Source organism: Scyliorhinus torazame, chromosome 20 (assembly GCF_047496885.1).
Source record: "Scyliorhinus torazame isolate Kashiwa2021f chromosome 20, sScyTor2.1, whole genome shotgun sequence".
NCBI lineage: Eukaryota > Metazoa > Chordata > Chondrichthyes > Carcharhiniformes > Scyliorhinidae > Scyliorhinus > Scyliorhinus torazame.
The window spans coordinates 19,812,992-19,826,618 of record NC_092726.1 but is presented as its reverse complement, the minus strand read 5'-3'; the positions used below and the strand labels follow the sequence as shown (position 1 = coordinate 19,826,618).

Below are 13,627 nucleotides of genomic sequence, written 5' to 3'. Positions count from 1 at the left end.
GTTGCCCAATTAAACTTCGCAGTTGCTCTTTTTCCATCTTTGAAACCATTGCGTGTTTTTGTGAAACCCGGCCACGACTAATTGCTATTGGGCTGATGCCCCTGCAAATAGGTAGCTTTTATATCTATAGATTTGCATTCCCATGCCTTTGTGGCTATTAGAGCCAAGAAGATCTTTAAAACAACCTTTCCTGCCGTAGGTGAATCTACCCTTAAATCCTGATCTTCTAAGTTTTCTTCAAATCCCCTTGCCACCAGCCTGGTCTTTGCCTTATAAATTCCATCCGGAAGAACCTTTTCCATGCAAATCCATCTGTGGGATAGAGCTCTTTGTCCCCTAACCGGTACTTCCGTGTACACCCCAAATTCACTCCAACTATGCAATTCTTGCTGTTGAGCTTCTTTGATAACATTTTCATCTAATTTATTTGAAGCCACCAAAATCTCACGTGCATGTGGGCTTCTACTCCTCTTCGTAGTCGTAGTCTTACTCATGTTCCGAGATCTTGATAAACTACGTCCCCTCTCCCGCCTGGTATCTCGTTCTGTACTGCTACTGCTTGATCTTTCCCTTCTGCTGTGGGATGTCCTTTCAATAGGTCTCGACCTTTTCCTGCGGACCTGTTCACTATCCGATGTACTATCTGAACTGGCACTGCGTTTCTGTGCCCTCCATTTTTGAACTTCGTTTTCCCAATCCATTGTCTTGACTCCTTCCCCTGAATGCTGTACATTCAACCAATGTTTATACTTTCCAGTGGCCTTCCCTGCTCTACTAATAACAGTTGCATCCTTCCACTGACTAGACCCTTCAGGCAAGTATGTCACTTTTGTACCAACTTTTGGAAGTTGCCCTTTCGGAAAAATGGCCTGTTCTAATTCATCAGAAGTGTTGTGTTCCTCCACAGAAACCCTGTCTATATCAGTTAATTGGTCCTCATAGTTCTGTAACACATGCGTACCAGGTGACTCTGGTTCCTCGTCATGTCTGTCTGCTCTGTCTAAGTTTGAAAATTTGTAATCTTTGCCCATTATCCTTGATGAATGTACCCTAACAGTTTGATTACCATGTTGCAAAATAATTGTTTTGCCATCTATGCCTATGATCTTCCCTGGGCCTTTCCATTCATTAGAATTGTCTCTCTTATAGTATACCATGCCTCCTTGCTGGAAACTGGCACCTGATGGCTGTACGTTATGTCTTAAAGCTCTGTGAATTCTTTCTGAGACTTCTGCTTCCAAAAAAGCTTTTCTACTGCGATGTAATGCATTTAAATGTTCAGCAAAACCAGAGCTAATTGTAGTCCCCTCCCAAGCTGGAAGCTGGTCATCCAAAATGGACGGAATTTTAGGATTTTGACCAAACACAAACATTAATCGACAAGAACTATAGCCCCCAATCATCTGCAATGAATTCTTTGCATGTACTGCCCATGCTAAATATGAATTTAGCCTGCAATTTGGTCGATCAGCCGAAATTTTCCGAAGCATGTCATCGATGACAGCATGATTTCTTTCACAGACACCATTACTAAATGGGCTTTCTACAGCCGTATTCATGACTCTGATATTCATGTTTTCACACATATCCCTAAACTCATCATTAGCAAATTCTCCCCCATTGTCCGTAAGGAATTTTGCCGGTGGACCCATTCCTGTCCCTATCCATTTTTCCACGATTTGATCCAGAATTACTCTCTTATCTTTACTTCGTACAATCGTTGATTGACTAAATCTGGTTGCTAAATCTACAAAATGCAAAGTAAATATATTATTTGCTTTATCCCAGATCTTAAGGTCCGTGGCCACAATGTCGTTAAAATCCCTGGCCAAAGGTAGGGTTACTATCGGTCGTGCTGGTGTCCTTCTGTACTTCCTACAAACTTCACAGCGGTCACTAACCTGTTCTATCAGTTTAGTATAGTCGTCATCCCTTACCCCTGCATCCTTTAATAAATTTTTCAGCCTCCGAGGAGACGGATGTGCAAATTGCATATGCAGTTTTAATACCACAAGCTTTTTATCAGCTAAAGTCCCATTTTCAACTGCCATTAACACATCCTTAACCACTCTATTTGAAATATTATTTGTCAGAAATGGAATACAATAGTGTCCCGACTGTGTAAATTGTAAGTCCACCGTCTTTCCAAAAGCTGTTGCCTTATCCTGTTCCATATCCAGTTTCATGTGTGCTTTCCTCATCGACGGTCTGCTCAGACGCAAAGGTATCTCACTTGATACAACATCCATGCTAATGAAATGATTCACTCCAGCAATATTGCAAGGGATCACCACTCTTTTCAGCGACTTCAGAGTATTATCATCCCCAAACCTGAAACTTGTGAAACTTACAAATTCCTTAACCTTGTTACGATTTTCAGCATTCAAAGAGTCCAGGTAACATTTTCACCAGTCAATTCCACACACAGTAGATGTGCAGCCACTGTCCAATACAGCACAGTTGAAGGATTCTGCAACCAACACCCTCATTACCGGCGTAAAACTGCTTGTCAATAGGACAATGCCTTCTTTCTGGTCACTATCTTTTTCCTCTTCTGACTCTTCCGTGTCATGTGTCGCTTCAAACACTCTAGCATAACGAGTTGGACGGTTGAAAGCATAATGGTATTGAGAGTCACATCGAAAACATCGATTTATCATGCCCCGTGCATTTCTGGGGTTCATCGTCCTCTTGTAGGTTCTAACTGGGTTTCTGTCTTCATAATTTCCTTGCCTCGGTCTCCTTCTATAGTCTTGAGCCCTGTTCAGAGCCATACGATTTTGCCATCCTGTTAGTAGTGTATCTTCCATATTCTGCCTTATTGCAGGCTGACCTATTTGGGTCATTAGCGCCATCGGAATCGAATGTTTCCCCAGAAACGTGTGTAAAGCTTTTGTCATCTGTTTGAATAAGGTATCCTTATCAGTAAACTGAACTCCTGTCAAACTAGGAGCCTATCCATGTTGCTCACTCTAGCACAGTCAAGTAATTTAAAGGCCAACACAGACTGTGGAAATTCCAGGTTGTGTTTCTGCAGTCTTTTATATAGTCTGCCAAATTCCATTATATAGTCTTCCATGGAGATATCCTCCATTTTCCGGGACTTATCAAAATCCGACCATGCTTCATATGCACTTAATAAGTCATCTTTCTTATAAATCTTATCCATATAATGTAATAACGTCTTCTTCTGAGTCTAACTCTTCCAATTCCAGCTCAGAAAGCACTTTGTTTCGGATTTTACTGCCATATGGTAGAGAGAGAGCCAATGCCATACCTTGTTTTCTTTTTCCCAAAGCAGTTACCTTAGTCCACATAACTACTCCACTTCTCAATTGGTCGTACAATTCCCTTTCAGAAAATAAGGGAGGATAGTCATATCCAGCCATCTTTATCCTCGGTTCAGCCACATATCCCTTTTTTTTTTCTTTTCTCACTCACTCCTTGGTTTGATCTGGAAAGTTGTATCTTTCAACCCTTCACATTTACACAGCAACCATCCTCTGCTACCAACTGTTAGACATTTTAGTTGCTGTGATATGAAGAGTCTAAAGTTCTGTTCCTTTTTCACAAACACACATTTATTTCCTTCCAACAGCCTTTGCACTAAACTCTCACGATACATCACCTGACAGAGGCCACCAGAAGCCCCTTTACATATCAGTGTCAATTAATGGATACTTAACATAAATGAGACAACTAATTGCAATGTCTCTTAACCCATGACTTAACACAGAAGCCAGTCTAGAACGCTTCCTCCTCCCTGTCATTTTGCTTTCCCTGCAAATTTGTTAACCACCTTCCCCTCTCTTGTTGCCCCCACTCCCCCTCTTGCTGCCCCCTCCCTCTGTCTACCCCTCTGCTTTCCTCCCTCTTGGTGTTGTGCCCCGCCGCTCCATCAGACTTGATTTCCCCAGTGGGAGATGCCACGGCTCCCCGTCCCCCCTCAATCATACCTCCTGCTGCTAGCTTTCCTGCTAGTGTGGTGGCCCCCCTCCTGGGGTGGGTCTGACTCTGCTGGCGCCCCCTCTATCCCCTCTTCACCCTCTCCTGTGCTCCGCTGCACTCATCCATTCCTTTCTACGAATTGGTTCCCCTGCTCATAACGAGGTGATGCAGTCCCATGCAAAATCGTCCATTGGTTCCTCCCTGCCTCCTCTGTGCTTTCTTTATCGCTGTCTCCCTTGCTGATTATCTTGACCGAACTCGTCCGCTTCTGCAGGGGCAGTAAAGTAATGTTCCTTACCCTGGTATGTTATCTAGAGCCTGGCTGGGTACAGCATCCCGAATTTAATTTTGTTTTTGTACAGGGCCGATTTTACTTTTTTATGTTCTGCTCTGCGCTTTGCCAGGTCAACCCCAATGTCCTGGTGGACTCTAATTTTGTGTCTGTCCCAGTTGCAAGCCTTCGCCTGTCTGGCCCAGCAAAGGATCCTTTCCCAGTCCAGGTACTTGTACAGCTTGGCTATGACCGCTTTTGGCTGCTGCCCTGCCTTGGGGTTTGGTTGGAGCGACCCGTGAGCCCTGTCGATCTTCGGCGGCTTGGGGAAGCTGTCTCACCCCATGAGGTTACCCAGCATTTGAGCCACGTGGTTGGTCCGATCCCTCTCGATTCCACCTGGCAGGCCCACAATTCTGATGTTCTGCCGCCTTGACCGATTTTCTTGATTCTCCACCTTTCCTCTCAGGCTCCCTTGGGTCGCTGCCAACCTCTTAATATGGGCCTCCAGGGCGACGATTTAGTCGCCCTGGTCTGTCAAGGTTTTCTCTAGCTCCTTTATTATGCTGTCCCATACTGTCAAGGGCCACCTGCATGGTGGCCAGCGCTCCGCCACTGCCATCTTGACTGATGCCTACATTTCGGCCTTAATATCGTCCATCATCCCCTTCAGTTTCCTGGTGAGGAATGTCTTCCATCCATTGCCTGGCTGGGGGGAGGGGGCTCGCTTTTCGGATCACCCTCTCTCGGGGGTGGCGAGGGAACCTTCACCTCGTGGGTCGCTGCTCTTGTCCCTTACCGCAGTTTTTGGTGTACACGCAGCTTCTCGAGCTGTTGCTTTATGGCATTCATTTCTTGTCGTTAAAGGTGAGTGGATGTTTCAGTCTGACTATGTGGGCTAAATTCGGCTAAAAGTATATTATTCTGTCTTTTGGAGGGGAGCCACCTGATGTGCGAAGACTCAGTACATCCCCATTACCGGAAGTCTAACTGCAACTATGTCAACTCCCTTTTATTGCGAGGATTACTGTAGATTTCCTCCTTTAGGTTCCAGTGAAACAAACCTTCCAATTGTTTTTCTAACCACCTCCAATCACAGACTATGTGCGGACTACCTCTAGTGTAGGTATGGATTTATCTCTCGACTTCCAAAGAGCTACAAGCTAGATAAGAACCAAAGCTGACAGTCTTTGCTGCTTTTCTCTCATAATCTTGCCTGCTGGCTATGCCCTAACTGAATTCACATAAGAACATAAGAACTAGGAGCAGGAGTAGGCCATTTTGCCCCTCGGGCCTGCTCCGCCATTCAATGAGATCATGGCTGATCCTTTGTGGACTCAGCTCCACTTTCCGGCCCGAACACCATAACCCTTAATCCCTTTATTCTTCAAAAAACTATCTACCTTTATCTTGAAAACATTTAATGAAGGAGCCTCTACTTTTTCACTGGGCAAGGAATTCCATAGATTCACAACCCGTTGGGTGAAAAAGTTCCTCCTAAACTCAGTCCTACATCGACTTCCCCTTATTTTGAGGCTATGCCTCCTAGTTCTGCTTTCACCCGCCAGTGGAAACAATCTGCCCGCATCTATCTTATCTATTCCCTTCATAATTTTGGATGTTTCTGTAAGATCCCCCCTCATCCTTCTAAATTCCAACGAGTACAGTCCCAGTCTACTCAACCTCTCCTCGTAATCCAACCCCTTCAGCTCTGGGATTAACCTAGTGAATCTCCTCTGCACACCCTCCAGTGCCAGTACGTCCTTTCTCAAGTAAGGAGACCAAAACTGAACACAATACTCCAGGTGTGGCCTCACCAACACCTTATACAATTGCAGCATAACCTCCCTAGTCTTAAACTCTATCCCTCTAGCAATGAAGGACAAAATTCTATTTGCCTTCACCTGTTGCACCTGTAAACCAACTTTTTGCGACTCATGCACTAGCACACCCAGGTCTCTCTGCACAGCAGCATGTTTTAATATTTTATCATTTAAATAATAATCCCTTTTGCTGTTATTCCTACCAAAATGGATAACCTCACATTTGTCAACATTGTATTTCATCTGCCAGACCCTAGCCCATTCACTTAGCATATCCAAATCCCTCTGCAGACCTCCATTATCCTCTGCACTTTTTGCTTTGCCACTCATCTCATATAAATTCTATAAGCAAAGAATTTCACAAAGCTTCACCCATCTTGATTGCATTTATGGCACATGGCCCAGTCCCAGGCAGAAATGCAAATTAACAACCTTATAATTCAAAAGCTTCCCTTAATTCTGGGAAACCACATGCATAACCTAGCTTTTACTGCAATAAATGCAGGAGTCATGTGTGGAATTTTCCCATTTTGAGACTAAGTGCAGTGGCGGTTGGCTCTGGCAATGCCTTTTTCACTGGCCAGAATAGGAAGATCCTGCACCAGATTTTGCAATTGGAACTTCATTAATTATGCACACTGTATTCTCTTCTGAGTCACCTGGCAGGCCGGCAACTGATCTGTCCGCCCACCATCAGCAGGTGGGTTTGGCGTCCCCGGTGCCATATTTAACCAGCAGACCAGCGCACTCATATCACTCTCTACAGCCCATCTGTCTCCGCCAGACCCCCCAGAGTATCAGCAACCCAGATGGAAAAGGCTAACAGCCTCAAGAAGAAGTCTATTCCTCAGTTCAACCACCCTCCCTGAGCGCATCACCTAAGATACACACCCATGCCACACTTGGAACGCCACCCACTCCATCTGGAATCTTCATGTAAATAAGGTGGTATCCCTTTGACTCCCTTGTTTGTAAGCTTTTCCTGCAGCCTTGTCGGGTCCCAGCTTCTGTCCCCTTGGTCTTCCCTCTGCCTTCCATTGTTTGTTTCCTTCACCCACCACCTTGTCCCTCTGCTTGTCATCATGTGTCCTCACCCATCTTCCCCTCCTTGCACAGCCGTCCTTCAACATTGCCCCCCTTCTCTTTGTCAGGTCACCAGAACCCCCTCCCTGACCTCACCTCACACTCTACGCCTGGTCGAACTTCTCACCTTTACTGAGGTGGCTGCATGGGCCCTGCAGCAAAGTCCTGTCCAGACAGACACTGGTGTGTAGCACCAAAGAGAAGGACATCCCTGTACTCAAGACACAGTACTGATCCGAGACAGTGACACGCGAAGGTCCATGGGTCCAGTAGCACTCTGCTGTCCATGAAGACCAAGTTAGCATGGAGATGGAAGGCAGAAACCAGTCTGCTCTGCTGGAATGATGAACAGTGCATCAGGAGCCATGCAGCGCTATGGCAGTGTCGCACTCACCCTAAACTCTAGCAACTGAGGGCCATTTTTCTGCACGCTACTCTTTAAAAACCATGTTTAGACCAAGGTTATTTCATGCAGTCATGACGTAAGATTGAAGGGCCTAATTGGATGCGAGTGGACCGCTGTTTTAATGAGCATTCGTGAGATGTAAATGAATGCAAATGACATTCATGTGACCAGCTAGTAGGAAGACCGGCCCATCATTCACCCACCATTGAGAGAATTGCGATGTGATTTTATGTCGACAGATTTCCGACTTTTTGGCTGCTCCAGCTAGATTCTTCGCTTCCGCTCGCCATGAAATCCGTCCCGGGTATGATGGGAGAATTCATCCTATATTTCTAATTTGTTAGCCAACTAAGCCCACTGACCATTTTATGATCTCACCTTTCTCGATGTTAACCTCTGAAATCACCATGGCCTCAACCTTTTAAGTGCAATATACTTCAAGCTTGTTTGAATTGCATTTTCTCCAGGATTATTATCAGTTTCTCAACCAGACATGTTCTACAATTAAAACTTTAATTCCTAAAACTAAAAGCTATATTCTAAAATATATGAATTAGAAACTGGATATTCACAACAGGTGGGAAAGTAGATTTGAGGCTGAAGATCAGCCAAGGTTGTGTTGAATAACAGTGCAGGCTCAAGGAGCAATATGATCTACTCCTGCTCTTATTCGGTGTGGGATTCTCAGCTTGCCGACACCTGTTTTTGGATGTTCTGCCCCATCTGAAACGGCGTAATTGGGGAGTATGCTGCACGCCTTTAGGGGGCCTCAGGACGTTACCTGAAGGCCCTCCCCCGATGGGCCGAGTACACAATGGCACGGGCGGTTCACTTGTGCTTTCAGTTTTCGTGAACCTGGCGTGACGGCTGCGGACTTTGCCCAGCACCATCACAGTCGGGGGGAGCCATGCCTCTGGCCAGGGAGGGCTTCAGAGAGGGCTGGGGGACTGGTGGGGGTGGTCCGGGGATGGCGAGGGGGTGCACAGGGGGCACTATCTGGCAGGTTGGGTCTGCGTGTGGCCGCCGCTATGTTGTACGGTGTGCCGTTGCAGGTCGTTGCTGTGCACAAGAGTGGCCACGGACCCGGCAAATCTCTGGCCGTTTATTTCATGAAAGCCGTATGTTTTACGTGGTGTGGCTACTAGCTCCTCACCGGTCAGAGGGTCAGTGCTGGGGCCTCGCCGATTTTTTCATCGTAGAACTAGACACTTCATCCAGACATAGCCTCAAAATTGGAGAATCCAGCCTCCTATGTTTTGTTAAAAAAAGTATTAGAATCAGAGAGATGTCAATGGAAACTTAAAGTAGCAGATACTGCAGTGGTCAACCTAAGAATGTGGCAATATTTGGGAGAGTTTGGAGGGCACCAGAAGAGAAAACAATGGAGACAGGAAAAAATAATCTGACTCCAGGGAAAGTAACAGGAAACAGGGAAAAGTATAAAATTGCTGGAGTGAACGACAGGAGCCAGGAGAAAGTGATGGAAGCCAGAGCAGTGATGAAAGTCCAAACAAAAGCAGTGGGTGTAAGGCGAGAAAGGAAAAAGGAAAGCAACAGAAGCCAGAGTTAAAAGTTAGAAAATTTTGAAAAGGAAATTTAAAGAGAATAGCTGAAGTACGGATACTGTGGTAAGGGAAGGAATATCAGGAACTGATAGAAAGCAATTGGTATTTGAAAGAAGTACCAGGAACAAGGTTTGGTAGGAGCTTAAAGAGAACAGGAAAAGCCTAATATAAAGAAGCATAGCCAAGAATTGGCGCAGCCAGGAAAGAGGCTGAAATTATGGAAGTGTTTTGCTTCAGGTGAAAAATGCCGTTCCTGACAGTTCCAGCTTACAGATAAAGAATTGCTCAATCTCATGGGAACCATGTTTCTTCTTTTTCCCTTGTTGCTATAGCAGAAATAGACTGAACAACGTACAATAATAAGTTACTATTATTGTGGCAAACTTTGACCTTTGATCCAGGATGTGAGGCTATATGCAACATGCTGTGAAGCTGTTTTAGATGCAGCCTCTTTATCTCTCACACGAAATGCAAGATAAATGTGTGTTTTTAAAATGGAATACTTGTTGAGATTGTGGCATCAAAAATTAACGGTTAACAGCAAAACCTTTTTAAGAACAATTCAGAACAATGCCAAGTTTCTACATAGCCATATTATACACCCTTCCCCCAAATGCATCTAAAGTTACTGGTTTTACACGTGACCCATAAATGGGTCTGAGTTCAGCTGTGTGCAGCTGGTATTGAGCCGGCACTTCCGCCTGCTAGTCCACTCCACAGTTTACTACTGATTTCATGCTGATGGCTTGCATAGATACCACATAGGGGTGGTATTGTTTAGGAAGCTTGAATGAGGAAGACAGTTGACAAGTAACTAACATAACCGGCCCATCCTCCACTCTCTTTCTCCGGGTATTTGCCGATTGGTTGCTCCGGAGGAGTCTGAGTAGGCAGTGGGCATGCTTGTCACGTTTTAAGTCTGTACTGGTGGGGAGGGGGCGGGGTGCTGGGAAGGTTTAGAGAGAGAGAGCGAGCTCAGCAGTACGATAATGATGCTAGAGTCAGGATAAAAAAAACTATGTACCACGGTGCCCGTAACATAGCTCAAGGAGAAGGAGGCAAGATGGCTGCCTGATAGGGTCTGCCTCTGATGGAGGAAGCAGAAACTGTTTCAGAGGAGTGTTGCAAGATAGAGGGTGTAGTGTAGGTATATTTCTAAAGAAGCTTTTGAAGGCTATTTTAAAAAGAAGGCTCTGCTATATTTGTGTGGTTATGTTTTGTTATGTTATGAATCAACTGCAAATTATTCACTATACAAATTTTATAAATAGATATTTGTTGCCCTTCCATGCAAAATGTATCTCTTAGCTCAGTGACCATTAGTCAAGCTCTATTTTGTTGGCATTTTCAGTGTAATGTCTCGTTTGGGTTAGATTGCTCTGTCTCATTCCTTAATTGATTTTTGTGTTTGATTCTTTTTCCCTGCAGGTGGGGAACAAGGACAATACAAAAGCTCAGAGAAAGAAGCAAACACTGGCTGAAAAGGTAAATTAATGGCATTATGAAAGCCTTATTTTTAGACGGACAATTTGTTTATCTGAGAAAGAACAAAGCTCTGATTCCAATGGCAAGTGTGAAAACCAACAGGGAAACAATGTCTTCATCCAGCTTTAAATTCATATCTGTTGTGTTACGTCTTTTTTAATGAGAAGAAGGAGTTGAAACACATTCCATAATGTGGCCGGCAAAAGCCTTCATTATTAGACAGCAGGGAAATGTAGATTATGTTCTGGAAGACAATAATTATGTACGACGGCATATGTAGTCAAAGCTAATGGTGCATAAACAAAGGAAGCACTGAGTCACATATGCAGTAAAATATCAAAGCATATATAAGTCTCCATGAAAATACTGGTGACGATTGTGTGGAAAAAAGAGATTTGGTTTGCACCACAAAGTTTCTAACTGAGGGCTGAATTTGGATTCGCGAATTAATAACCTTTGTCCAAAGTTAGTATTATAATGCATTTCAGGCTCCTTTTTCCAGTAATACCAGAGTACTCTTTTTGTTCCTTTAAGGTCTAGTAGATGTTTTTGTTCAGCATGGAGAGATGTGCCAAGGTTATGCTTTAATGGGTTGTTAACCTTATGAATGCTGAACTTCCTTTGCACCTTGCAGCATCAGTTGATGTTCTGTTCAAATGAGAACACTACAAAACTTGAAATGTTTTCAAAATTTAACAAACAAAATATGCCAAGAATTGTATTCTGAGTTGAAATGCCATCCTCTGGAATCTTCTTTTAATGTTTGATGGAACTGAAAATTCTATCTGTACTTAAAGAGTTAACAGATGCATTTTTTTAGGTAATGTAATTATAGAAAGGGGCTGTCTGGAGGGGCACTCTATTGCAGTATGCTTGATTTCTTAAGTGATTCCCCAGTGAAGTACTGTTCTATTGTCACCTTTTTTTAATGTAAGAATTTCAAATTTATACAATAACAGAAAAACAGTCTGTATTTAAACATTTTGAATTAATCACTACAGTGTTTTACAGTGTACATAATGCATTGTTTGATGCTCAAATTGACAAGGCACTTAATTTGTTCATGAGTCAGTAATAAGTTGTGCAGTATTTGAAGCATTCACTAAAAGCTTGTTTGTCCCCAAAATAATCTTGCTATAATTTTCAAGGGTCAGATTTGTCTCGGCCTACCTTTAAAACCAAGCAACAGACAGACAACATCACAAAATCAATAATTTATATAATTAGAGATTTACATGTATACATTGCTCAATAATCAGCCAGCAATTGCCTCTAGTTGGTTATCTTTCTTTGATGTCAAAGTGCTGTATCTTTCTATTTTTTGTTTGAAATCAATAAATATATGTGAAATGCTGAGGTCTTAGGCTGGCAGGCAGTTTGGATCTCATTGTGTAGGCTAACAAACAATATTGATGACAATTGCATCACATTTGATATTTGCCTTGTGGTAATGGCATGAACGATTTGCTCAATATTTAATCAAAAACATTTTAAGTTTCTACTTATAAATTAAATATGAATATTGCACACTTCAAAAATTTTGAAGTCAAAGAACAACTTACAAATTAAACAAAATTGCAGAGGCAAATGGTAGCTGCACACAGTAAATAGTTCCTGACTTTTAATGCTGGGCCTGAAATTCTGTTTAGTTCTGACACTCACGTGGTAAAGAGGCCCTGTGGAAAGGTTAGAGCGATGGCATGCTTGCTGTTTGGCAGGCAGTCTTGGCAAGTCATGCTGGTTGCACGCACATGGGTTTGAGGTTTACAAACAGTACTTCTGCACACGTCACCTGTGAGTCATCATATCAGGGAATGTAGCTCAAGGACCGTACAGGAGGCGCACTAATAATAGTTTATTTTGATCAAATGAAAAAAATCATACTTCTCGGAGAGCGGAACTTTTCTCCAAAAGGGAAGCAGTTTCATTGTGCAGCTGGAAACTTCCATTTGAATTCCATTTTTTGGAAATATTTGTCAGATAGACCCTTGGCATCCTATTTCAACAGGTGTTCTTTTGTTGCTTGTCAAAGAATAATTGAGCTATGTTATTCTTTTCCATTAAGTCTGAGGTGAGAGATGAAGTTTTAAAAAACTATACAGCTAGGTTGAAAGAATTGGTGCTCTTTCAGTTGCAATAAAATGAATACAGTGGTAGTTCCCTTTGTGTTTCGAATTGAAAGTACAGTTGATCAAACCATAATTTTGAACGAGGCTTAAATATTGTAACATACTTCCCGAATCCCCACACTCATATTGAGTTCGGTAGTCATAGGGAGAATTAAAAGAATTCAGCAAAGTGAAAAACATGGACAGCCCATGAGCTCCAATGTCTTTTATGCATTCAAGAAAAGGGTAAAGGATCGACACACTAATTTGTGTGTGAACCTGGTTTCATTTTTAGTTGTACACCATTATTTTATTTATCAACAAAAGACAATTTTTTTCAGTATCCATACCCACTTATGTTACAAAAGTAAAATTAATTTAAATCCTTTTCTGGCCTGTAGTTTTTGGTATAGATCTTTCTGTTAAAGAGCCTGAAGATTAAATGGTTTCAGTACACATAGTACTGAGATGACATAAGAAATATGTGGACCCACAAAGAAGGTAATAACCACTATATCTGTTGATCGCTGTGCCTTAAGAAGGCTTTATTGAACAAAGCTGGTGATTATTCACTGAAAATGTTCAGCACCATTCGCAGCATCTCAGATACTGAAACAGCCTTTGCCCAAAGGCAGCCAAACATGGACAACATTCAGGCATGGGCTGCTAAGTGGCAAATAAAATTCAGCACACAAGTGTCAGGAAATGACCATCTCCAACAGGAGAGAATCCAACCATCTCCCCATGACATCCAATGGCATTAGCTTTCTTGAATCCCTCACGATCAACTTGTCAAGAAATGGAACTAAACGAGCCATATAAATATTGTGGCTACAAGAGCGAGCCAGAGGCTGGGAATTTTGTAGCAAGTAATGCTCCAGTTGCCTGATGAGTGCAGCTCCAACAACACTCAAGAAGCTCAATACCTGTGGTGCCAA

At 43.1% G+C, this 13,627-nt stretch overlaps 1 protein-coding gene and 1 long non-coding RNA gene across 5 annotated transcripts in view; one reads left to right on the top strand and one right to left on the bottom strand.

Moving 5' to 3' along the window:
• LOC140396939 (methylcytosine dioxygenase tet3-like) overlaps positions 1 to 13,627 on the top strand; it is a 532,260-nt gene that overhangs the window by 141,416 nt on the left and 377,217 nt on the right. For 2 of the 4 annotated variants that reach the window (XM_072485882.1, XM_072485885.1), the window contains one exon: positions 10,525 to 10,581. In XM_072485882.1, coding sequence (XP_072341983.1) covers positions 10,525 to 10,581 — 57 coding nt within the window. Of the gene's footprint in view, positions 1 to 9,824; positions 9,907 to 10,007; positions 10,240 to 10,524; positions 10,582 to 13,627 lie in introns of those variants that run through there. The other 2 variants (XM_072485884.1, XM_072485883.1) reach the window with 2 other exon arrangements.
• Positions 1 to 13,627, bottom strand: part of LOC140396941 (uncharacterized) — a 392,184-nt gene that overhangs the window by 199,379 nt on the left and 179,178 nt on the right. The window lies entirely within an intron of this gene.